Raw genomic sequence first — 27030 nt, 5'->3', positions numbered from 1 at the left:
ACAGAGACCAAGAAGAAGTGTTTTACCTTCTCAGATTGCATAACATTAAGGAAAAGCTGGAATGAGTTTTCAGGGAATTTGTTAGTTCTGGAAAATTCGGGGCATTATAACTCTAGTTGCTAAGAGTTGGAGAAATTTGTACCTACAGTGGTTATGGCAAAGCTGGTGGTATGCCAGAATGAAACAAAGTTTTCATCTGAACCTATACACTATCTGCAAATACTAATAGTGTATTTTGCTGGCTTTCCGAGTGTGAGCCTGGCTGGGCGGTTGGAATATCATGAAACACGAGATTTGACTCCCGCTCAACACCAAATCCTTAAAGAACTTGCGAAAAGGAATGATATTGTAATAAAACCAGCAGATAAAGGCGGCAGTATCATAATCTGGCCTCTAGAAAAGTACAAGAATGAGGCTCTAAACAACTGAGCAACCACACCCATTACAGAAAACTGGACTCTAACCCAACTTCAGATTACAGCAATATTGTGATAAGCACCATAGCGGAGCTCCTGTCCAGGGAACCAATCACGCACTCTGAATATCGCTTCATGATGCCAAAGAACAAAACAGCAGGCCGCTTTTATCTTCTTCCTAAAATACATAAAGCTCCGGTCGAAGAAATATTTACAGCAGAAATCCCAGGTCGGCCTATTGTGTCTAATAACAACACACCTACTGAGTCACTATCTAAATTCTTAAATCACCACCTGTCAAACATACCCATCACCCTCCCATCTTTCGTTCAAGACACGCCGCACTTCCTTCGCATTATCGACGGCATCAACGCAAACCAAATCCTTTCCGACCGCGCTATTCTAGTCACTTTGGATGTTTCTGCCCTTTACACCAACATTCCCATGAGTGAAGGAATTGAAGCCGTTTCTAGATCCCTCGCAAGCCCAAGCGCACGCTCCTGAAGTTTACTTATCGCTCCTTAGGTTAGTTCTCACGCTCAACTATTTCGAATTCGATTCTATACACTACCTGCAAATTTTCGGCAATTTTTAGCATGGGTACGCCATTTGCTCCTACGTACGCAAACATTTTCATGGGACAGCTTGAAGCAGACCTGCTGAAATCCTACCCTTTAAAACCCCACACCTATCTTCGTTACATTGACGACATATTTATAATATGGGAACACGGCACAAGCGCCTTAACCGACTTAATTAGCCATTTCAATCTCTTTCACCTGAGTATTAAATTTACTGCTCACCACTCTCCTAGTCAGACCAACTTCCTGGACACGACGGTCTACATAGAAAATGGAAAACTGAGAACAACACTTTACCGGAAGCCTACAGATAGGCAGCAATATTTAGACTACAACAGTCATCACCCGCGACATTGCAAGCAAGGAATTTTTGTCGGACAAGCGAAACGTATAAGAAGAATCTGCAGCGAAGACTACGATTATATCCACCACCTAAATGACCTTAAATCAACGCTACTAGAAAGGAACTATCCCCAAGTTGCTCTCGATAGAGCTTATGATGCCGCGTCAAGATTGGAGAGACAGTCGGAATTGGCGAAGAGACAGCCCACAGTAGAATCTGACTGACCACCGGCGTTTATAACAAAATATTCTAATGCACTCCCAAACATAAACAACATCCTAAGAAAATACCACCCAATATTATCAAGTAACGAGCGTCTGCAGAAAGCGTTCCCGGATGTACCCAGGGTTACCTATCGCCGAAACAAGAACTTTAAAGACATGTTAGTGCACACAAAAGTCAGCCAACAGCATTCCCCTGTAATAAAAGCATGTTGTCGCCCTAGGTGCAAAATCTGCAGGCACCTTCAAAGTGACATTAAAATTAAAAGCACCGCAAATAGTTATACACATGAAGTCAAATCTAGCTTCACTTGTACAAGTTCGGATGTGATTTATATGCTTGAATGTTCCTTCTGTAAGAAACAATATATCGGTGAAACAGGACAATAAATGAACGTGAGATTAAACGGACATCGCCCGGACACAGCTAAAAAGCTTCCCAAAGCCGGCGCCGAGCATTTCAATCAACCAGGTCATAACTTTGATGAACTTAAACTCTACATCTTACAGTCAAATTTCCATTCTGAACGAGAAAGAAAATACAGAGAATCATACCTTATCCATAAGTTCAAGACATTGCAACCAATAGGCATAAACGTTTCAAAGGGAGCTTTAGAATCTATTCACTATGCTAAACTTCAAGCTATAGGCAACAACACTTAGTTTGATTTCTTGGCTTATCCCCCCCCTTTTTTTTTGTCAGCCGGCGTGTCATACGCCCTTGACACGCCGGCTAACACGCGTGCGTTGACAAACCGGGCTGGGGTGGGGGGGGTGCCCTGGCTTTGACCTTGTACGCAGCGTTCCCTTACTCTCAAATCGACACGCTAACACATTTTCCCTCGTTTCCGCACCCTCCCGCCTCACACCCTCTCCCCTTTAGAAGAACCCCACCTATATATACTGTGGCGAAGAAAGCATACGTCACCTTGAAGAAGACAAGTCCACTTGTCGAAACGTTGGCTCATGCATTCACCTTGTTCACATTTTGCTCATCAAGATTCAGTTAAATGTGATAGCGCATCCTATCCAATTTACAGCTTACGGCTAGTAATAGTGTGAAATTGTGGGTTGGCATAGCAACTTGGCCGAGATATAAAGCACGTTTTTTTCTCCTTGTGCCTGAACTGCCATTGTCATAGACTGTCAGCAAATTTTCATAAAAACTTTAACGCACACCTGGAAAAATTAGGTAATTTAATTATGCCAACATAGTGGATACCCTGCTTCTGCTGAAGTTTCTTAAGAGGCCAATTTCTGCACTTAATGGTAATGTTTAGCAGTGCTTACTGATAGCAACTAATCGCTAGAACAAAATGAGCTACCAGTACTGTCGCTCACGTGCTGGTTTGTCGCAGCCTTCCCACGGGTCCATTCATCCCATTTGGTCAAACGTCATGTGGTGGCCAACTATAGCCTGCTTTATGAGATCCAAGGTTCGGACCCCAAGCTCGTGCCTTACATGCTGTGTGCGCACACGGATGTGGTTCCAGCTGATGCGACTAAGTGGCACCACCCGCCATTTGTGGGACAGGTGCTGGACGGGGAAATCTGGGGCAGGGGTGCCATCGATGCCAAGGGCATTCTCATGGTGAGCAACCCACCCTGGCTACCATATACAATCTATACTTAGGCCCAGATGAGTGAATTTTCTGTGATGTTTTACAAATGTCGGTTTATTTTAGAATTTTATGAATATTGCTTTAAGTTTTACAAAAAATACTTTCTGCTTACGAAAAGGTTTCTCTTGTCGGTTCCCCGACCCTCTTTTGAAAATTTTCTGATGGTGAAAGGATGCAAGAAGGGTATCTCTTTCAAGAATGTTTGCACAGGCAAGTTCCTGAAGCAGTTACTGTGATATAATAGCAGTCTTCGTTTTGACTGTGTGCCAGTCTACTGAAAGAGCCAAAGGTTCCTTATATCTTACTTCAGTACGTAAGGTGCAAGCACATACTAATCGAGGGCAGCTCAAGATAAATAACTATTGTGCTGTTGCTTTTGCCAAAACTGTGACTCTGTTATACCCAGGGCATCATGGAGGCACTTGAGTTCCGTCTGGAGCAGGGGGACCTGCCCCGTCGTGGTCTGTTCTTGGCCTTTGGCCACGACGAAGAGGTTCAAGGTCTGGATGGTGCAGCTGCCATTAGCCGTGTGCTGCGGGCCAAGGGCGTTAAGCAGGTGGAATTCATCCTGGACGAGGGTATGTTGATCCTGGAGAGATTGCTCCCCGGACTTCAGAGGCCAGTCGCAATGTGAGTCCATGCTCATGACCATGATAGGCTCACCAATGACGCGTACAAGGCTTAAGACCACAAATATCAACAGCATTGTCAGGTAGATGTGCACGTTGACTAAACTCATGCACTAAACCCATGTGCATGGGTTTAGCTGGCAGCGGTTAGCTAGTCTCTGTAAACGCAACTGTGGGGGTAAACTGTATGAGCTTAGCTCTATAGCAACAACGGAGGAACGACGACTGAAACACGCAGGAATTCTCGCAGGCTACCGAGGCATCTTGAGCGAGGGCGAGAACTCTCATCTGCCCGCCGCTCTCTGCGACCGCGAACGTGCAGTGGTGTGGACTTCCGAACGCGGCACGCATTTTTAAGCACCGCATTACTTGCGCTTATTTCCGCAAGTGAGGACGTACCTTTAGACTGGCTTTCTTACCTACATAACTGAATGTATATGCATGCTGCTTGGAATGTATATAGGCAAACCTGCATACAGTAAAACTGGTGAAAACATATCTCACATCACTGGCAAAAATATTCAAATGATTGGGTTAGTATCGAAAGAAGATTTATTGAGCGAACACAGAGTACAGAATGAGATCTGTTAATAGCAATACATTAGCGCACGGCTGACAGTGCGGTTTGCGCTGTCAGCTGACAACCACTGGCATATATCGGTGAGAGCTGGAAGTGTGCGGTGGGCAAGCTGAGTGCTTTCTGTTGGCCCTTGTGCATGGTAGCTCGATCTCGAGGTGTGAAAATTAGCCAGATAGGGGATTAGAGTGCAGATAACAGTGTGGGCAGTTTGCGATTGCTGTGTCAACAGCGGTCGCCTGCATTGCAAGATCTAGCCACCCAGAAGCCATGCTCTCCAACTTAACATTAACATGAGACACTGCATTAAAGACTGTCTGTGCCATTACACCACAAAAATGTGCAATAATAACTTGCTGGTATATAATATGTAATTGTCTTTGAGTTTGAGAGCAGTGGATTTCAGCTGTGTATTTAGGTTGTTACCAAAGAAAATAACGATACAAGTCACACAATTTTGTTGTTCTTGTTCCATGCTGAATGGTGCTGTCATAAATGAACACTTTCTCGGGAGCCTCATTTGAAATGCTCTGCTGCCAGATCTTTCTTGACAATGTTGGAGGATTCAAGCATGCGAATTCGATGTTGGAAACCAAAAGAAGCCGTACGAGCTAATTCTGGTAATTCTTGCTGGGAAATGAGTGCCATCGATTGCATTGCTAGGCAAGTTGACGGGCATTCATCATAACCCTTAGCACAGACAGCATGATACAATGAAGAGAAGGCACAGGCATCTTGTCCTGTCTCCTCCTAGGGTTATCCTGTTTGTGATAATGTTTGTCATATTCACAGAAGGCTTTTTTATCAGTAGGTACTTCCCAGTGAACGTTACGCAATTATTGTGCTCATTATGCCCTTGTGTTATGTCCCGGCATACAGGACCTTTTATCAGTTTACACTGACAAATTATTCTTTCAAGGCACTATTTTCTTTAATTTCACAATGAAAGGCTGATTAAAATAGAAGAGAAAGTTAAAGGGGTTGGGACACCAAATTTTGAGGCTATAAAAAGTATGTTGTAGGCTGCTTCTGTATGCAAGGACACCCACAACGAGGTATTGGACGCTGCAAACATTTCAAAATAATTTTAATTCAGCTCCAAAAAGTCATTAAAAGCTCCTTCTTGTGGTCGAGACCCATCGCTAGCGCGGCAGTTATGACGTCACAGAGGAGGAACGAAAATATTGACGTCATAGCACACTAGCACAAAAACGTGACGTATGATGAGTAGCGATGAAATGCCGATTACGGAGCCTGCTGAGCCGAGCAACCGAGCATAGCCTCCGCTATGACTGAGCTACAGGCAGGCACGTACCCAAGGGGGGCCCGGGCCCCCCCCTGAAATTAAGTGGCATACCCCCCCCCCCCCCCCATCCGCCCAAGGCACCGCTCCTCACAAACATCCCTAAAGCGTCGACAAATCAATCTACTCGGCGGTCAACATTTTGCTGCCTTTTACAGCTAAAGCAGTGTATGACTACCGTAGTTTATTTTCGGCGTCCGTTAACAGAAAAAATCATTACGTGGGCCTATCCTGGTGATAGTGCAGAAAGAGTCCAAGATCAATGGCATATACCCCTGTTGACTCCGGAACCTATAACACGCTCTTCGGAATCTTCGGGATTGGCCGACGTGTTGGGAGTTAATGCGTGCTTCATATCCACCGCGGGTAGGCCCAACATTGCATTACCTTTGGGATAGACCCACGTGAGGGGAGCACTTAACGCCTCCTTCACCCCCGCCGCGGGTGGTCCCGGTATTGCAATATCTTCAGGATTGGCCAACGTGTGGGGAGTTAATGCGTGCTTCACCTCCACCGCGGGTTGACCCGGCGTTGCATTACCTTCGGGATGGACCCACGTGAGGGGAGCACTTAACGGCTGCTTCACCCCACCGCAGGTGGGCCCGGTATTGGAATATCTTCAGGATTGGCCGACGTGTAGGGAGTTAATGCGTGCTTCACCTCCACTGCGGGTCGGCCCGGCATTGCATTACCTTCGGGATGGACCCACGTGAGGGGAGCGCTTAACGCCTGCTTCACCCCGCCGCAGGTGGGCCCGGTATTGGAATATCTTCAGGCCGACCCGCAGCGGATATGAAACACTTTGCTTTTCGTTTGAGAGCTCTGACTGTCGTCAGCTTTCGCTGCCATTCCATCTTCACGGAGTGGAATAGTTGTCAATTTTTTCACTCCTTTTGGATGGCGGTATAGTTATCGGCATCTCCTCGGGCGTGGAGGCCAGTTTTGTCATCGATTCGGTGCCCGCGCGATTAACTCAAGATGAATTCAGTTGTCACCATCTATTGCAGCAGGCAGGGCGTAGTTTATTGTTTTCATTATAATATTTTATTTTATTTATAATGCCAAACACAATTTTTATGTCACCATCTATTCAACGATCATGCGCATCCCTGTTGCTTCATTAGTTCTACCTTCTCTGTTTAGACTGATCCAGGGGCCAGGAAAGAGATTCGGTTCATAGTCGGCTGGTCTGTATGCTCGTGGAATAAATAGTGGCCAGAGAAAATGCCAGTTGCGTTTAACTTTTCCTTTTGCTTCATTATTTCCTCGAGTGACAGCTCGCCGCGACGCTGACAGATCCTCGGAACCATATATCTGCGATGTGGGTTAGATAAGGTGGAAAATAAAATATTGCAAAACAGCGTCGATCATCAGACCCTGCAATAACCCTCAAACCCATAAGCAATATGACTGTCACCCATTACCTCATCTGGTTCTTCCCTTATTGTACAGCACTTTTCGTGCAAAAGTGGCAACTGGAACAAGAGTCGCAAGGAGATGAGAAACTAAGCGATCTACTAAGGGAGAAAGCCAAGGCAACAGCCAAACAGGGAGGAAAAGCAAAAATTGTTTGCAAAAATATTTATGGATCAACATCTTTTTATTTAAAAAGAAAGTAGAGAAAACTCCGCCGGAAATGCAGAATAATTCCGTGTGTCTTGAATGACGCTTATACAGTTATCAATGGAGCCGCCTGACTTAGCCACTTCCCTGATGTGCTAATGGGGGGGGAGGGGGGTCCTACCCTTTCGCGGTGAGCGCAGTACGTCTAGAATCGCAGTGGCCTGCGCTCTACGCGGTTGTACGGGACTGCTGACGACGGATCGTTACGCGCAACTTCCCAAATAACACCACGAGTTGGTTTTGCTGTCTACGAGGGATGCAAAAAAAACTGACTGTTCCACTAATATAAGATTAGTGAACTTAGTGAGCACGGCAGAAGACTGCGCGTTGACCCTAGTGGCGGACCCCCGCTTTCCCACGAGGATAGGCACCTCGGTCTCGAGGGACACGATGCCAGATCTGGCTTTTGTTAGAAACACTGACGCAGCCTGGACTAACTTGCAAGAAAATTTAGGGAGCGACCATCACATTGTGGCGTTATCAATCAGAATCACAGCGGCCCCGCTTAGGATATTTAAGTACGTTGATTGGGATCTCTTCCGAAAGATACGGGACGAAGATGAGTCGGAGTACGGTGCACTGGAGGATCTACTCGCGCAGGTCAAGATAGACGTTGAAAGGGCCACCAAGGAAATATCCACGGACCTTAGGACCCCCAGGATGGACGCGCGCCTGGCGCATCTCCTGGAGGCCAAGAGGTCTGTGCTGGAGAGGTGGAAAACGCAAAGGCTAAACCGCAGGCTGAGAAAGAAGATCGCAGAGCTTAATCGCAGCATAGAGGCACACTGTCTCGAGCTCAACAGGCAACAATGGAACGAAGCCTGCTCGGCAGCAGACGGGCGAATGCGCACGGGGGGAAAATGGAACCTTCTTAAGCACCTGCTCGATGATAAACAGACCAAGGGTAATCAGAGACTCTCCGTAGATAGACTTGTGCATAAGCAAAAGCAGGAAGGTCATTCCGATACGTCCCTTCTCCGAGACCTGGCAAGGAAGTATCTTCCGGTAGGAAAGGATGAACTACGGGAATGCCCTCAATACGTGGGGGAGGACGCCCCAAAGCTCGATGATCCGTTTTCTGAGGCAGATATCAGGGAGGTGCTCTACAATCTCAATGGTAGGTCGGCCCCTGGGCCGGATGGCATAACCAATCGGGTTTTGAGGAACCTGGACGACCGGTCCATTAGCACCATTACAAAGGAAATCAACAAGGTATGGGAGGAAGGTAGTGTTCCGGACTCGTGGAAGCAGGCGACGGTGGTACTGATTCCTAAGCCTGGAAAGCCCCCAAGCCTGGACAACCTCCGGCCCATTTCGCTAACGTCATGTTTAGGTAAGGTTGCCGAGCACGTTATTCATAACAGGATCTCAAAACACATAGAGCGGGAGGGGTTGTTCTCGTACAATATGGTAGGGTTTAGACCATCTCTTTCCACGCAGGACGTCATGCTACTGCTAAAAAGACAGGTTATTGACAACAGGACTAGAGACGTCAGGGGCATTCTTACACTAGACTTGTCCAAAGCCTTCGACACCGTGTCGCACGACTTCATCTTAAGTGAGATTTCGGCATTGAACTTGGGAGGTAGATTTTTCGCTTTTGTGGAGTCCTTCCTGAGGGGCAGGACGGCGGTCGTCAAGGTGGGGCAGACCAAATCAGAACCATTCCCGCTAGGAAACAGAGGCACGCCACAAGGGGCGGTGATCTCCCCCCTCCTATTTAACATTGCAATGCACGGACTCTCGAAGCGGCTGGCCGCCGTGCCAAACGTGGGACACGCGCTGTACGCCGATGACATTACGATCTGGTGTCCGGGAGGCTCGGAGGCGGCCGTGGAACAGGCGCTCCAGGAGGCCTTGGACGTGACCCAGTCCTTCCTGGAGGGCACGGGTCTCCAACTCTCCCCGACGAAGTCAGAGCTCATGTTATACAGACCGGCAAGGCAGGGGGTTCGGGGGCTCGTGCCGCTCGAGCAAATCCCCATAGATGTATACACGCGTGACGGCCAGAAGATCCCCAGGGTAAATTCGATTAGAGTTCTAGGATTGTTGCTCGATGCCAGGGGCTGTAATGCCAAAACCATTGCGCATCTGACCGCCAAAACCGAGAATATTCTCAGATTAATCATGAGAGTCTCCAATAAGAAGGGGGGCCTAGGCGAGGACAACCTACTTAGGGTGCATCACGCTTTTCTTATGAGCCACATCAACTATGTGGTCTCGGCCCTGCAGTGGACAAAGACTGAAAGGGACAAGCTTGACACGTTGATGCGGAAAAGCGTCAAGAAGGTACTGGGTATTCCGATCACGGCGAGCACGGACAGGCTAATGCAGCTCGGCGTTCATAACACGACCCTCGAACTCATAGAGGCGCAACGAGCGGCGCAGATCACGAGGCTTTCGGGCTCCAGCGCCGGTAGGCGCCTCTTGGAGGCTGCGGGCTTGCAGCCACGTTACAGTCACAGCGAGGTGGTTCAGCTGGACGAGAACTCCAGAGGGACCTACGTCGTCAGCCCCTTCCCTAGAAACGTTCACCCGCAACATAATGCGGGCAGGCGAGCAGCTCGTGCCAGGGCGATATTGAAGAAAACGGTCGGCATGGAAGCCTTCGTGGACGCAGCTCAATATGGGCGCTCCGGTAAATTCACGGTCACGGCGGTCAGCGAAAAGGGCGAGCTCCTATCTGCGGCCTCGGTAGGCGCTGTGACGGCCGACGTGGCAGAACAGGTGGCGGTGGCGCTGGCGATGCAGGATTCAAAAAGGCCGTATATCTACACTGACTCACGCGCGGCCGTCATGGCTTTCGCTTCGGGAATGGTTTCGAGACAGGTGGAGGCGATTCTGAAAAACAAGTCCAGAACTAATTGTGACCCCGTGCATTATATTATATGGTTCCCAGCTCACATGGGCGACAACGTGCTGCCGGACCGCCCGAACCCCAATGAAATTGCTCACCGCCGTGCGCGCGCAATTAACGCGCCGCGACGGCGATGGGGCTACATTGGATCCGGAGGAGCTCGGCCACAGCGACCCCTTATTAACCTTTCACGAGATCGTCTCCCATTATAAAGAGGAACGCAGGCGCTTCCCGCCTCCACATCCAAATCTATGCAGATCACAATCGATCACGCTTAGGATGCTTCAGACGAGGTCATATCCCTCGCGAGGTTTCTTAAGCAGGATTTATCCAGAAATTGACCCACAGTGCCCGGATTGTGGGGAGGTTAGCACTCTACCTCATATGCTCTGGCAGTGTCCTGCGTTACGGGATACGTCCCTCACCAGCGAACGGGACTGGGACGAGGCCATATCTAGCACGCAACTCAAGCTCCAGTCCATGGCCGTCCAGAGGGCCCGTGAAAGAGCGGAGAGGCTTGGCCTCCCGATTCCGACATGGGAGCAGCCAGCGGCGAGCCGGGGGCCCCAACGGGTCTCCACCGGCTAGTCCCTCAGGACCTCATTAAAAGTTCATTGTCTGTCTGTCTGTCCACTAATATAAATTTCTCTAAAATTTTTCCAGAGCTAATTAAAGAAACGTTACTAGAAATCTTTATTTTGCACTTTAGCTTGTTAACTTGTTCTTGGCAAGGTTTTTCCTGCGCATCTTTCATGCGCGAGTCTATTTGATGTGGTTCTTTGTTTGCCAAGTGAAGAAGAGGTGCATCTCACAGGCATACCTGCGAGATACACGTTATTTCAAGTCTCTTTTGCGGCTTTTCGCATCTTTATGGCAAATGGTGGACATTATTCACATTAGTACCAGTAAAGCACCCTCCACGTCATTTGCATAAAAAGTTACCTTAGGGTTGCCCCCCCCCCCCCGAAAAAACATCCTGCGTACGTGCTACAGGCATATAGAAATCCTTTCTTAATGCAAAGAAGGGGTAAGGCGTGCAGACACGGACACAAGAGGAAAGAAGTGGACAACACGAACGCCGCACGGCGGCCCGCGAACGGCAAACTGCGTGCGGCGAGTTGCCGCCGTGTCCGGCCGACTCCGAAAGGGATATGCGGCGTTCGTGTTGTCCGCTTCTCTCTTCGCATAGTCGCATAGTTCGGCAGCTCGGAGCGGTTTCTCGTTCGCTTGGCCTTTCTCAATGTGAAGGCCCGTCCACGTTACCGGCACGGAAACTCGCCGCACGCCACTTGCCGTTTGCGGGCCCCTGTGCGACGGCGGTTTTGCTCGCGAACGGACCTGTGGAATAGTTGTTGAACGGCGAGATTTCCTTGCCGTGGAGAAGACGGGCCTGGGACCCATTTGTGCGGCAGCCGTACGGCGAAGCGGCCAATCAGTGACCGAGGAGTGGTCACTCTGGCACCGACGGCAGCCTCACCGCCTCCAGTTGATCGTTCGGCGCTGCCGATATCGTCGCTAGGCCTTTTCCGGTTCACTTCAAAGCTAAAGCTTACTGCGCTTCGGAATGAATCACCGACTCTCACAAGCCGCAATATTCTCTTACCGTTGTTGTCGCTCTTCCCAATAATTATAATAATCGCGACATGCACTTCGAATCGCCAGTTGTTTACCTCTGCTGGCAGAGCACGCGTATGCGCGAGCAGACGACGCAGCATAGTTTTACGTCATAGTTTAAGCCATGTTGCAGGTCTCCTCGATTTGGCTGCACCTTTTGCACTAGTTCAGAAAAGTGTCGTGCCAGTGCAGCGCTAGTTCTTGAAGTGTGAGTGTAGCGCGACGCTAGCGCTTTCGGTGCAGCGGTCAAATCGAGGACAAAAGTGCAGAAACGTACAGGCCTTCGTCTGCTGCGACTGGGTGGCTGTGGGTTTTCTTTTGTTGGTGTATCATTATTCAGAAAGCATGACCAAGCGTGGTTTCCACACCTTTCTGAATCATATATGGCACAACGTTTCAAACGACTGACCGATGTGGTTTCGCGCAAACTTAACGTCGAGGTAGCGGTAAGCTCGTGAAAATTAATACAAACGACTGTGACCTGAGGGAAAATCCAGGCCTTCAGTGCACTTAGCAGCAGTTGAACCCGGAAAGCGCCCTTAACAAGATGCTGCGTACACATCCTGAAGAAAACTGGCGTCCGTGCTGCGTTACTAATAGCAGGCGCCGTCGATGCCGTCTACCAACACCCGCATGGCCACGGAGCCGCATGTGTCGTCTGCTATCAAAAGCCTTGCACTACGTGCACGAGAAAACAACTTGCGGAGAGTCTAGTGCCGAAGTGTACATGAACTCGTGCAGCACGACGTCAAATCGAGTGCCGAAGTTCAGGTGGCGCAAGCTGCACTGGCGAATCGAGTGCTAGAGTTCTGCACCCCCTGAACTAGTGCAGAAAGTGCAGCCAAATCGAGGAGACCTGCGTTTCCTCCTCTCTGACGTCATAGCATCCCCCGGAGCCCAGAAATCGAAATCGCTCGGTATAATAATGCTATTATTAAATTATTTATCGGGTATATGTGAATCCCGCGGTGTGTATCGTGCTTCCTGAAGCAGTACGCAACGCTTCTATTGAAGAACGCAAGAACGAAAATTTTCATGTCTTCACCCCTTTAAGGTGAGACTTCAATTTTCTTCAACCAGGGGCCGTATTCTGCTGTAGCGGTTCCTTTGGGAACCGGTTCCCTTTGGCTGTTACGTCTGGATTACGTCACTCGGAGAAAGAGTGGAACGGGGCGGCGTGAGGGGAACCAATCAACGAGCGGCGGTCTGCCGAAAGATCACGTCATCATTTTTGTTTGTACTTAGGGGACGGTATAGCAATTGAAGGATGTTGCTGGTTTGATAAAAAAACATTGATTTGTATAGAACACTTGCAAATATATTTTCAGTAATAAATGTGAGCTTGCGGCGCAGACCGCTACTGGGAGTTGTAATTTTATTTGTGTTGTTTTCTTATTTAGTCGCTAGGTGGTGTGCCATACGTTATGCAAACAAGTTGCCTCGCTTTGTTTACGTTTTGGGCTTGCCAGTTTGCGCGCCGAATCCGAAACGATGTCCTCGCAGCAGGTTCGGTGGCTGGGTCCTCATGTTTCAGAGAGGCAGCGCGAGATACTGGTGTCATTTGTTGAAGAGCACCCCTACCTTGCGAAGGCGTCGTGTGTGCTGGGTCAACAGCTGACGGCGGCGCGCAAGGAGGAGCTCTGGCAGCAAGTGACTGCCTTGCTGAACACTGAGGGCCCGGCAGTGAAAACTGCAGCCCAATGGCGCGCCGTGTGGAAAAAGGACGTCTATAAGGCCCGCCGTGATGCGGCCGCCTTGCACGCCGAAAGCAGGTAAGCACACTCGTTGACGGAGCTTTTGCGCACCATATTCTAACAAACGTGTTAATCACAGAGGAACCGGAGGAGGCAGCCTGCCCGGACAGCGAGGGCGCATCCTCTCCCTAGTTGGAAGGGCGAGCGCCATCGGAGTCTGCCCGCCGTTCTTCGAGCCCGACGAAGAGGTGAACATCAGCGCATGGGTTTCAATAGGTCAACGCCAAGTCGACGCGCTGTCGCGATTCGCTCAGTCACCGCCGTTATGGCTGATGTGTGGTCGCGCGCTAGTGTTGCTGCTCAGAAGATAGCCCGAGCTTGAGCGGAAATCGTCATGCTATTTACTATCGCTTGCGTCTTTCTCTGAAACATGCACACAAATGCTTGCTCAGTGCCTGTGTTTTTATGTAAAGGCAATGTTCTCTGCTTTTTAATTAGGCATATAAGCCATGTTGGTGTAGTCCGTTTAATCATTCTATAGTTAGCTTATGCATGTCCGCATGCAGTGATATGTTTTGTAAATAATTGGGGTTGAGCCGATGCAGATTTATAAAAGTGACATAATAGATAACTTCTTAGTGTAGAAACACCAGTAGCATGCCACCTTTTTACTCAATAGGTAAGCAAACACTTAGAGTGGTTTGCAACAGGAACAAAAGAGTTTCATTTATTGAGCAGACGTGCACCAACCATTTGTCATTGATGGTCATATAAAAGGACATAGCACAGGCTTTTATTAGTGTAGCCATTTCGAAATGCAACAGTCTGGATGCCATTGAAATATGACTACAATATTTCCTGTACATGACAGGTATCACAACAACAAAACTGTTATCATTAATGATGCCAATTGCCTATATGCAGGGGGAAAGCGCTGGTGACGCGGCAAGTGCTGAGTCCCATGTGTCTGTCGGCACAGCGCCTGGGACAAGCGGCATAAGAGGTAAGTTGGAAGGCATTTCTTTCATTCATTTGTTGTACACATCTCTACAGTATTTTTCCAAACGTATGACATGTACTTATTTTCCTTATGCGTCGTATTCATTCTTAGCGAGACCACTCCAGCCCGCGACAGCGGAGAGGCGTCGGGACGATGCAGGTGGCCCTATTAGTCAGACACGTAAGTGTACAACAGACGTCTTCACAATTTTTTACTTACTTATTGTGAACACATACTTTTCAGAAACATTGTCATTATAGAACGTGCATTGTAAAATCATAGCCATAAGTAGCGTACTAAATTCACAAAACTAAAGAACAAACACACAAACACATTCAGAATTCCCCAGAACAGTAAAGAAGGAGAGATTTAGGAGCACAAACACAAGTCGTGTTGAACATGTAAATGAGCTGTATTACGCATTGACTGCAAGGACTTAATTTGGATCATGCTTGCTGATGGACAACGCGAGGACGTAATTGTACAAGGGGAACAATGAATGTGTATGTATTTGCTGTATGATTAGTGAATGGGCTCACCGTCGTATGTTATGTACTTCAAGTAACTTTGGTAATAAAGAAGTTGAAGAGAGGGAAAAAGTATTTCTCATGGTTACGCAAGAAGGGTTGTGAGAACGAACAGAATGGCTAGGCAACAAATGGAACTACATTTGTGGTGCTACTTAAAAAAGGAAATTATGCAATGCCGCAAGCAGTGTAGTTTTGTTTGGTGCCAAAAGGCACAATAATGCCTGGGATTGCTTTAAAGAATAGTGGCCCCATGTGAAATGCCTCACTCATTAACACGGCATTTTCTTGATTTTCCTTAAAGAAAACATTTTGGTATATGTGATCTCTGATACAAACTAGTTGCAATGAGCAGTGGTAAACAATTCGCAATAACGCACAAAAACAAGTTTTGCGTTGCATGTGAGGAAATTAGTAATGGTGCCCCTTTTGCCCTACTTTTAGAGCCACGGCAGACAGGACGGGGCCGAAGGCCAGAGCAGGGAGTGGACGACCTGCTGTCCTCTGTCGTTGCGAAATATGCCGAGTCTGTTGCACTCTCGCAACAGCACAACAACGTAAGCATTCCAACTAGGTTATCATTCTCATGATTTCACCCTATACACGAAAGGCTTTCCTGAGTGAATGAAAATGCTTAGTATTTCTTACAGCACTTAGCTGATTTATGTTACTGCACTACTTCTGATAGTACTGTTCCATAAATATTACTCGTTAGATTACCTATGCTCACGTGATATTAGCAGGTGACATACGTCGTAGAACCTCTGCATACCTGCCGATTTGGCCATTGTATTGTATAATGGCGTTACACAACATTGCAAGAAAATTGGGGTGCCTCTCGCACCATCTGCTTGTGGCTTTGTAAGATGCCGTACATGAGGGGGGTTATTACCTTTGACGAAGTTTTTCGGTGCAGTACTTGAAGCAGCCAAAAAGGGCAACTGTAAGGTCCCTGTAAAAGTTCGCTCAATCTAGAGAGAATCTTTTGCTTACCAGTCTTCACTGTTCAAAGTGTGGATTTTTCTTGTGCACTGCGTCTAAAAGTGCATGCATATGCCGCTTAAAGTGCTTCTTCAGAGGAAATTTCTTAAGGACTTGTGCCATCTTGTTCATTGTGGTTGAGTTGAAATCTTAAGTGAGTGTGTTGAAGATTGAACCTCACTATTGCATAGAAGGTACACTGCACAATAAAGGGTTAAGACGTTCTTAATAATTGTATGGTTCTAACCTGTCCCTATACAGCAAATACAGGACCTCCTCCGGTCGGCGGAGCAGCTGAGAACGGCAGTGGAAAGTCAAGGCGCGGCGACGTTGCGCCAAGCAGTAGCCACCGAGCGTCTTGCTTCTGCTGCTGAGCAACAAGTGCAGCAGAACACTCAGCTGCTGCAGGAGCTGCGGAGCCTGACACGGATGGCGCCAGTGTGACAAAATGGATTTCAAGAATTTTCTTGTATTTGAGCATTTGTGGCACACAAATATTTTATTAAACTACTAAATTTACCCTTTGGCTTTTTTAGAGTGCAACTTAGTTGATCTTTAGGGATAAAAAATTAACTACACATAAGCAGGTGCCATCAAATTCTAAATGTTATGGCAAGCTCCTAAAACCACAGAAATAAATTTTTCTTTATGGTGAATTCAAGCGCGTACATAGGCAATTCTTCGTTTTTCGCATCTTTTCTGGCTCGTCAAGCCTCCTTGGCATAGTAGTACATATAGTTACTTTTTTTTTTCCTATTGTACAGGTGTTATTGTGTAAACGTAATGTAACCGTACTGTATATATGTATACAGGTCAACTAGTTTTGCTGTTTAGTCTCTTTAAGAGCGAAATAGTTTGGCTCCTGCTGCTATCTTTACCATTCCAAACAGCTACTGGCACTATCAGCAGAATGCATGGGAACCCATACAGTTAGGTGCAGAAGTGTCAATGCGACTGGTCTACAGTCTGTTTCGTACATCAGGTGCAACGTTGTGGAAGCTAGAGATACCTTTTGCGGTGGCTTCATTCACGCTTAGAAGTAGTTGGGTGTTCTTTAGCCAATTTCTGTGAAAACGATCCTTATAATAGGCTCAACTCTGACCAAAAATAAATTATATCCTGAAAAGCAAGCGAACCATGTACTCATACGACTGCTAACACATTGTTTTGAATCAATTTGCTTTTCATAATTTTTTTTTCCGTATTCATTATTTGCAGCCTCACGTGCATGCTTGCATGAGCAACCGCCGCAGGCGTGCAGCTGAGCATAGAAGGAACACATGGAGTGATAAATGTTGGTGACCAAACTTCTTGCATAGCTTCCACAGCGTTGCACCTCATGCATGAAATGGAGTGTAGTCACTGGAGTGCACTGCCAGCTTTGCTTATACGTTACACTTGCTGAACACTTGGTGAACAGATTGGGCCTTATTCTCGTCAGTGGCAGAAGCTGGTGTCCTCGGCTATGATACACACGTCGGCAAGCTACAGTGACGATCGGGGGTCTCCGTACTTTCGTGATGCACTGTACTTGGTGCCGAGCTTGCAAGGCAGCTGCAGAATCCATGCTTCGTCGCTTTGGACACCTGTCAGTGCTCAATGTGTGGGCCAGTTGTGCGACTTGTGACGTGCAGCTAGCAGCTTGGGAAAGTACTGTTTATGTAAGAATAGATTACGGCAATATAATGTAATGCCAAGAACAGGCTGGGATTGCTAAAAGCTGGAATTTCGCTCGTGGATCCCTGTGGAAGCATGCGAGGCTCTTCATCTATGGAAAGTTGTCATTATAGAATATAATTGTGTTGGGACTCTGCTTTGTTTTACCATGGTCAACCTCAGTCTGACGTCTGCAAATGGATGAATGCCTTTTTGCATGGTCATACTGTACAAATTTGTTTATAAGAATTAATGATCCCACTGACTTTATAAGGGTTGTGCAGATATTTGATACCTTTGATTAATGAATCAAATAGTGTCCTATTCGATTCAGTCTTCGAATCATACAATCACTATTTGTAAATGTGAATATCTTTGAAATAGTTTTCCAATATTTTGCATCATCAAGAGTGCGCACTTAACCCTTTGAGGGTCAATGACGTAAATATACGGCGCGGCAAACAAAGTCTGAAATGGTTGATGCCGTATATTTACGGTGCCGTCTGTGTGTTTAAAAAGTGCACCAATTTCCTAACTTTTTCTTTATCTGTCATGTGCTGCCACTGTGTGGGAAAACAGGGAATTTATTTTGCGCGTCTCCCTCTGTCAGTTTTCCTTGCATGGTTTGCTTTAGCGCTGCTAGTTCGCTCACGGGCGGGCGGGTGGCGGATTGGGCTTTGTTCCGCGGGCGGTTTCGCCTTCTTCTTGCACTTGCAAAACTGATGGCTATCTCGTTACTATTCGCTCAAAGGGCGACCGCTTGTTTCTCGCTCGTTTAATGGTCACTGGGGTGCCCATAGGAAGGATGCTGCCGTGCATGCATTTCCGTTGTTGTTGTTTTTTCTTTTGAGACTCGCGAAAACTAATTGCCTCTGGTTGGCGATAAGATGAAGATTAGCGGAAGCTTGTCACACATTTTGCTTTTTTGATGGGCACACAACCACACAGTTTTCCTGAGTGCGCGCACCTATACAGTTCGATTACGCTATGGATGTACATATTTGTGTAAGAGCTGAAACATTTGAGTCTTGCAAAATATTCTCGTGTGCACATTTTCAAAGCCTTGAAGAATGCATCAAATTTGTTATTGTTGGTAACTGTTGTTATTCATGAATGAAGAGTACATATATATACCAACACAAATATTTTTTTCTCACTTTATGGTTACCCTAGAAAAATTCCAGTGTTTTTTTTTTTTTTTTTTGAAATAGTAACTCCTTAAGAAAAAAATCTGCCCTCAAAGGGTTAAACATAAAATTGCAGCAAATGTACAACAAATTTCATCTCCGCAGACACAGCATTGACAAGGAGCGTGCGAATTTCGAATAGTAGATTTCGAATTGACTCAGGAAAGAAAAGCCATATATTGAATAGAATATCCGAAAATTTAATACCAACCTTTATGATTTTTTAGGCTTGTAGCGCAGCTCAGAAAGAGCAAAATGGAAGGTGGAAGGGGTAAAGAAAGGGAATGGAGAACAGAACGGAGAACCCCTTCCACCTTCCTTTTTGCTCTTTCTGAGCTGCGCTACAAGCCTAAAAAAGTCATGACACACCAACTCGCCCAAACTGCCACGCTTTTGACCAACCTTTATGTTTGCAAACTTTGTGCAAAAAACACAGTATACTGCAAATGTTCAGGAGGCTAATCACATTACTTAACAGGGATCTTGCTAGCTATCAGTAACTTAGCTACCTATGAATCGAGATGCATAGTATGCTCTATTCTTTTTAAAGGGAACACCAAATTGGTATGCCAGCACAGATAACAACTCGGTTCGTATAGGAAGATCTGTAAAATATTTTTTATCGATAAACTGTCTGTCGAATAGACTGAAGTGCTTTATTTCCTCTGAAGCTGAAGAAGTAGTGAAGTTAGTCTAAACACTAATAGGGTTTCCAGATTAATCGTAGGCCATACTATGCTTAATGGTGATCTTCTTTTGCTTAGAAAGCATTGCTTTCCAGTCTTTCTTCCAGAAAATACTTTTTTTTTTTTTCCTTTTAGGGCAGCTGGTTTCTGTGAATTATCATTGGTTCGTAAAGACCAATCTACATGACATACAAAAGCAGAAAATTCGCATCAAGTCACCTGGCACCACTCCACGCGGTCTCGTACCACACGCATCGACTGCTGACGGCGTCGACAGTAAAGAGTTCCCAAATTGGGAGGCCCACAACAAGTTCACATGACTTATCTCGAAACACTGCTTATTTCAATATTTTTACCAGTTTTCACAACTTTGAATTAAAAGTCTTTACTGTACCATTTGCGCACCCCTGCTTGTTTTGGAGCCCTCTGCCATGTATGGTTCTGATGGCTGTGGTAGGAGATATTGGGAAAGCGGTACTATATATATTATATTTAATTAATTATAATGCAGTCACGATTATAAGGCCAGGGTGCAGTTAAGGGATACAGTTAAAGGGACACTAAAGGCAAATATTAAGTCAAGGTAAAGTGATAGATTAGTGCTTGAGAATCTCTAAGGTGTGAATATTGTCGTGAACAGGGCTTTAATAATCGAGAAACTGAGGTAAATGCAGGACATGATTAGAGACTCCCCCACGACATTCGAGCAGTTGTCCGATGACGAAAGCACTCCTCAGTTAAATTCAGTCACTAGTACTTAACTACTCATTGCAAAAAAACGTCATTGTGTTGTATTAGAAGATGAAATAAAATGCTACATATCCAGTTCTAATTCAATTTTAGATAACAGGAACTAATTGAAGCTACCCTTGACAATGACACGAGTGGTCGAAGGGTTTCATTTTCGCTCGACTCTGCGTCACCCACGCTTTCACATTTCAGCAGTTTCGTTATCGCATAGAGCTGTGCTGGTTTTGTTGGCTTGCGAAACTCGTGCATACTGCAAGTAGCAAAGAATTCAAGTTTCATGTGATGTCGGGGATGCCTGAACGGTCTACGCCCCTTGACCAAAAAGCAGCTGCAGCGTCGAATCCACCGCTCTGTCTGTGCTCGGTGCCGCCGGCTGTCGGGAGCAGTTTTGCTCATCAATGGCAGCGAAGGGCGGTGATGGTGTATGCAACGTCCCCACTCCCGCAGATGGGTGGCGGGAGATTTAAATTTTTAAAAGGTATTCGGAACCTTTGGATGTAATTTTCTCGTAAACTAAGTCTTTTCTTGGCACGAAACAAGTGTTGCGATGTTTCTGGAATGGTATTTAAACAGTCCACGTTGACTTGGTATTTGCCTTTAGTGTCCCTTTAAAGAACTAAAGTATGCACACTAATATAAGGTGAAAGAAAGTAGCTGAATCGCTATTCAGGCTCAGTTGGGACTGCCTGAAATACTGAACTACTAACACAGCCAAAGCACAAAATGGTGACTGTGGAATTGGAGGGAAGGGGGCTTCAACACATGGAATGCGAGTTACTTGTAAATTTAGCCTGTAGGTGTGGCTCCACGGCAGTGCAAATTGCGTTTTATTATGTGGCTCCATGGCATCGTAGCTCACGCTGCTGTGAAGCCAGATTTAAAGGCAAAATTTGAGATAAGGCATGGGGTAACTTCGAGGATAAGGAGCCTGGAGAAAAACCTCGTCTTAAATTCGAATGAATATGGTACATGCTGTTACTCGTCTTGTGAAGTGTATATGGCTGAACAATTTTAGCTTCTTGTATGTTTTGTATTTGCCATTTGCATTGACTTTTTACTGTTCTTGATGTTTCTGTGTTGTTTCGTTGTGTGCTTGTTGCTTTTCTCCTCTTGGCAATGTAGGGGTAGTGGGGGCCTTTGTTAGGCATCTGCCTTAGCCCCTTCTTTTCAGATAATGTATGTGAAAATAAAAGCAATATAAATAAATATTCTCCTACCACACAGCCCCATGCTTCTCTTGACACAGGGTGGCAGTGACGGAGAAAGGCTCCATCTTGGCTAGGGTGTCTGCACGTGGTACCAGCGGTCACTCGGCAGCGCCACCTGTGAACAATGCGATCGTTACGCTGTCCAAGGCACTCTCTGGGTGAGGATATCAGGCTGGGCTGTTGGGTCTTACCTATATGTCGATAATAACGGGAACACCAAACCAGTGCTATTTTGGGAATGATTTCAGCTTGGATGGAGGCCTTGGAAATATAATCGTTTACCGTCATTCATCTACCTCATGCTGCAAAGCGAGCATCCTCCTATAAAATTTATGATTACTTTAGTTTTGAGGAAGAGATACCGATGCAAGTGGGAACTGTTTGGAATTGTGTTAGACAGCTTTAGTACAGCGTAAAATGCTTCCATTAGCATGAGCGGGCAACGCTAATGCAAACGTATATGGCACCCATCTCGACGCCTGTGCGAATTAATTCAAGGCAAACACCTCCTTCAGGAAGTTCCTCTTGTTTTCATTCGTAAAGTGCACACGCATCGTGTCCGCAGCATTGGTCACACTAATTGCTTTGCCGCAGAAAACGTGACACATTGGCTTGACTTGTGGCCGTATTTTTTTAACTGCGCGAATGAGCAAAATGCAGGCTTTGGCGCCATCTCGACGTGGCTACAGCAAACGTGAGCAAACTCTCGTTAAGCCTACTGTGCCACTAATTGAGATTGTATGTCGAAAACAATGCTCACGTGTCGCCAGTACGCCCCTGTTGAAGCACCGTCACACAAATCGAAAGCAAATACGAGCACTAGTGGGGAACGAATGAGACGAATAGGGCAGGCCAGTGGCTCAATAGATCCGAAGCAGGTGGTTTGAAGTGATGCCGTGTTGCCCTACGTAAGGTTCCCCTTATGTGCGTTAGCATTGAACGCTAAATCCAGAAAATAGCGTACGTACTTAAGAGCTCCAGCATGATTCAAGTATAGTGCGTGCGCAGTGTGGAGCACACAATGTTAACTCTTTGTGTTTCCTGCTATACGCTATGCTAAAAGTTGTCTATTTTGTTGCATGAAAGCTGCGATTGCTACGCACAGGCACCAGTCTTTGACCGAGCACACTGGACAGATAACTTGTGTTGAACGATTTCTTTTCAATAAATGAGAGTAGTTTGCTTTCAGGCAGCCTATAATTATTATTTGGCCAGTTCCACCTAGTTCATCTCTTACAGCAAAGGGCAACGCTATAGCGTCAGACTTCTTCGATTCAACTAACAGAGCACCATACCTGGTGGCGTGCTGTTCTGGTGGCGTGCTGTTCACATGTTTCATTGCTATCATTGTCATGGTGCACCTTATACTTACTGAAAGCAGTTGTTTCTCACTTATACAAGCTCGTCAGTTGTCTACAGGTTCAGTTTCGAGTGCTATTATGTACATATTTTGAACACTGTGCTGTGGAGCAGTACTACAGACATAGATGTGAAAAACTTGCACACTAGGCACACATGAAGTACAGCATGTGTGTCCTAGTTCTTAATGTTCTTGTCTCTAGTATTGCTTCGTAGTACAATGTTCCACCATATCACAACAGTTAAAGTTTGCTCATGAAAACGTTTTGTTTGTTGGTCTCCAGTCATACACTTAGAAGTCTTGTGATCTTAAAGAGACACCTGAGGGGGCACCTGCTTAGAGGAGGCTCATTCAGATAAGTTCTTGAAGCAGGCGAAAATTACCAACAAGGAAATTGCTGAAAAAGGCCACTGCAATCTAAAAATGGTATCTTTTCTATCAGTTTGCACTGTTCCAAGCTTGCTGCTTCTTATGTGTTCTGTCTAACATTAAATCGCGATTAATAACATGTGCATGTATCCCACAAGATGTGTGTCCTCAGGGCAAACATTCAGAAAAATGTGTGCTATTCCTCCCCACTCCCCTTTCCGGTGTTGAAACCATGGAATTTTTACAAGCTTTAAAGCTTCCATATCTGCGGATATGATATTGCTATACCTTTAATGTTGCTCCCATCAAATGAAGCTCAGTCACATACCATAAAGTTGTCCATGCTGCGCTGGTAAATTGCAGCTGTTTACAAAATGTACCAGTCAGCGTAACATTCAAACTCCTGCACTTGGTACCCAATCAATGGCATTTTGATTGCCAGAGTCTCAGAAAAGGCATTTGTTCTGCAAGTCAGAGATGAGGATGATGGCCAACCAGTCCTACTTGCATGGGTTTTGGTTCAATTAAGTGAAACGTCCTGTCCCATGCAGTTTCCACGGCCGGTGCCAGCCTGCCCAGCTGAGCCGCTCAATGGTGGCCGAGATGTTCACTGCCCTGGCTCCAGAGGTGGGTTCTAGCCAAAATTTAACACTTTGGCAAGCTCAAATGAGAAATCAGTCGCAGGCAATCAGTGCTGGAGCAGCACTAACTATAGAAGTGAAGAATGAAACACATCACTCTCTTTCAAACAATCTTTGTTTCCTTTTTTTAGAATTTATGCACACATGTATGCATTGATAGGATTGTTGTATTCATATAGGAGGTTGTGGCCAGGTACTGCACCAGGCTGGCCAATCCTGCTCTGGTGAGGGAGTGCGTTACCGGTTCTGGTCACTGGGATCAGGCCGCACTCCAGGCCTGTTTATGAAATTTTGTCAACACATGGATTTTTTTTTAATCCGGTGAAAAATTGCATGGCACTGGGATTCGAACCACGGTCCTCTTGCACGCAAGGCGGATGCTCTACCTCTATTCCATCGCTGCAACTAAGGGGTAAGAAGAGAGCAGATTGGGTGAGGGCACAAACGCGAGGCAATGACATCTTAGTTGAAATCAAGAAAAAGAAATGGGGCATGGGCAGGGCATATAACGAGGAGGGAAGATAACCGGTGGTCATTAAGGGTTACAGACTGGATTCCAAGAGAAGGAAAGCGTAGCAGGGGGCGGCAGAAAGTTAGGTGGATGGATGAGATTAAGAAGTTTGCAGGGACAACATGGCCACAATTAGCACATGACCGGGATAGTTGAAGTATGGGAGAGGCCTTTGCCCTGCAGTGGGCCTAGCCAGGCTGCTGATGATGGTGATGTATGCATTTAAAAACCAAAATAAACTATCAAAATATTGAAGGTTTGCGCAGTATACCTTAAAGAGCTTAGAAGACCTTTAAGAGCTTACTAGGACATATTAAAAAAGCATGTCCTTTCAAAATGCATTCCTGATAAATGAAAACCAAACAGGCCTTCGATAGCCAATAAAGTTACGAAAGTAGTAATGAAGGTAAGTCACACTGATAAAAAAATGGGAAAAAAATAATGAGCCATTCCACTCTGTGTAGGTGTTTGACCAGCAAAGCTGTTTAGCGCATGACACGGAGGTGATACATAATTTTGAACAAAGGTACAAACTTATTTATTGTCTAAATGGGTGGTCATCGTGACGAACAGTATGCACACTCATTTATTGTTTCGACCGGTGGTCATTGTTCCACTCGCAACTGTCATCACATTCTTCAATAATCAAATCGATGCATGTACGCTGCTGGGTGGGTGGTTTGGCCGGATCAGTGTGGTATCGAAAGGAATATTTCTGGAACATGGAACGCGTAAACCACTCCCTTTTCGGTACTGACACCTTCACATTAAAATGACCCACAATGACTACAGGGGTAGTGTCATTGCAGCTAATTCACGCAAAGTGAGTAGCCATGAACCTTACAGGACTACGAGTCATTGCATTTTTTGCTTGCTCACGGGGGTATGAGCTATTGCTCAGGGGGGTATGAGCCATTGCTCACGGGGGTATGAGCCATTGCTCACGGGGGCTTGAGCCATTGCTCACGGGGGTATGAGACATTGCTCACAGGGGTATGAGACATTGCTCGCTAGGGTACAAGACATTGCTCGCTAGGGTACGAGACATTGCTCACAGGGGTACGAGACATTGCTCACAGGGGTACGAGACATTGCTCACGGGGATACGAGCCATTGCTCATGGGGTATGAGCCATTGCTGACAGTTTTCAACATGTTGTTCTGTATGCTGCATGTGTGATTAGAAAGAAATTAAGCACTGTTCGCTTCACTTAGCTGAGTACTTGTAGCCTCTGCCTCTGCATGATAAGGCGCTTGCACACACCGACTTTAGTGCCCTCAAACACGTTTCAAATAAATTATTAATGCTGCACATACACTGAGCATACTAAGTAGGCCTCAAGCAAAGGGTAATGGCCTCAAGGTGATGGCCACAACAGTTGTCTCGTATGCATCACCATCCGCCACCGTAACCTCCTGAACCATGCAGTCTGCCAACACCAAACAGCTGATATGGATTCAAGTATTTCTATGCACTATTTGTCACTACAATCGAATGCACTTATAACAATATTCAAGTGCCACAAAAATTCCATTGTTATAACCAATAATTGTTATAAGCCATAATTATTATAGCCGGGTTGCATGAAAAAAAAATTTAGAATAGGCAGATGGCAGAGCTGTTGTGAGAAAACTAATTGCGGGGAAACCAGTGCCCTTCCCCACCACCTTCCTCTGTCCAGCTGCTGATTGTGTTCACTTATTTGACTGTTTAACTCTGCTTCCTGCACGCTCCAATCGTGCATAACAAGCCCTGGCTGTCGTCGTTCAAGAATGGCACTGCTATACTAACTGCACAGAGGGGTCATGGGCGGCAAGAGACGTGCGAGCTCTGCCAAGGCGATCATTTTGGTGGCTCCAACAGGGACCTTTTAAAAAATTCGAGAAGGTTGCCGCATCAGCCCGTCAGCTTGAGAAATCCAGAAGAAATGCTGGGGCGAGATCACCACAAGCATCTTGCTACATACATCTTACTGGCTTGCACGAGAAAACCACATATCTGTCGACCTTGCTAGCTTTACACGAAGCTTGTTAAGATCCTTCTCCAAGGCATTCAGATGCTCCATGTAGTGTAGCCAAAGATCCCTCATGAAAATGAAGACCCAAAGGGACTGAATCATCTGCAGGGCCACCTGCGAGGACAACATTGAGGTAGCCTGCCCTACCGCGCCTTCACTTCCGTCATCACTGTCACTATCTGATGCAAGCATGTTCACGACAATCGACTCATCAGTTAGAAGCACTTTGTTTCCAAATCTATGGCAGTGCGCTTTCTTTTCACGGGCAACGTCGTGCATTGCCGACGATCAGCGGGCGCATCAGCCATCTTCAGTTTCGGCGGCGAGTCAAACGAGGCTGAGAAGCCACGTGGCCATGAACGACTTCGATGCTCCCAACAAAGACGAGCATGAGCGACCTATTCTATTAGAAGAACTGCGCTGAATGAAGGACCAGCGAGCAATCTGGGGAAGAGCAAAGCAGTCAGCATAGTTGGCACGGTCCGTTTATGTTCAGAGGGGCGGAAGGGCAACAGGAGAGAGGCACATGAGGCTTGCAATGCGGAGAAGGCTGTAAAATCAGCATGCAGTGGCTGTTGAGGCGGCGAAAAATGGTGCAGAGGCTCAACTTTCTCTTTTTCTTTTTTATAGCGAAGCTGTTAAAGGCTAATTCCTCCA

At 46.4% G+C, this 27030-nt stretch overlaps 2 protein-coding genes across 3 annotated transcripts in view; both read left to right on the top strand.

The window, feature by feature from the left end:
* Positions 1-27030, top strand: part of LOC126538912 (N-fatty-acyl-amino acid synthase/hydrolase PM20D1-like) — a 98191-nt gene that overhangs the window by 9211 nt on the left and 61950 nt on the right. Inside the window, exons 3-6 of the mRNA XM_050185610.3 lie at positions 2920-3152; positions 3590-3813; positions 21514-21633; positions 23756-23831. Of these exons, the coding sequence (XP_050041567.2) occupies positions 2920-3152; positions 3590-3813; positions 21514-21633; positions 23756-23831 (653 nt within the window). The remainder of the gene's footprint in view (positions 1-2919; positions 3153-3589; positions 3814-21513; positions 21634-23755; positions 23832-27030) is intronic.
* On the top strand, positions 10808-17797 carry LOC129386835 (uncharacterized). Of its 2 annotated transcripts, none has more exons than XM_055075088.2 (6): positions 10808-13558; positions 13620-13728; positions 14405-14483; positions 14592-14660; positions 15452-15564; positions 16259-17797. In XM_055075088.2, the coding sequence occupies exons 1-6, from the start codon at positions 13278-13280 to the stop codon at positions 16430-16432; spliced, it is 825 nt and encodes a 274-aa protein (XP_054931063.1). In that variant the 5' UTR covers positions 10808-13277; the 3' UTR covers positions 16433-17797. The 2 variants fall into 2 exon arrangements, with proteins under 2 accessions (XP_054931063.1, XP_054931062.1); XM_055075087.2 differs by having other exon boundaries at positions 16250-17797.

Source organism: Dermacentor andersoni, chromosome 8 (assembly GCF_023375885.2).
Source record: "Dermacentor andersoni chromosome 8, qqDerAnde1_hic_scaffold, whole genome shotgun sequence".
Classification (NCBI taxonomy): Eukaryota; Metazoa; Arthropoda; class Arachnida; order Ixodida; family Ixodidae; genus Dermacentor; species Dermacentor andersoni.
The sequence above is the reverse complement of the archived record's forward strand: the minus strand, read 5'-3'. Positions and strand labels throughout refer to the sequence as shown.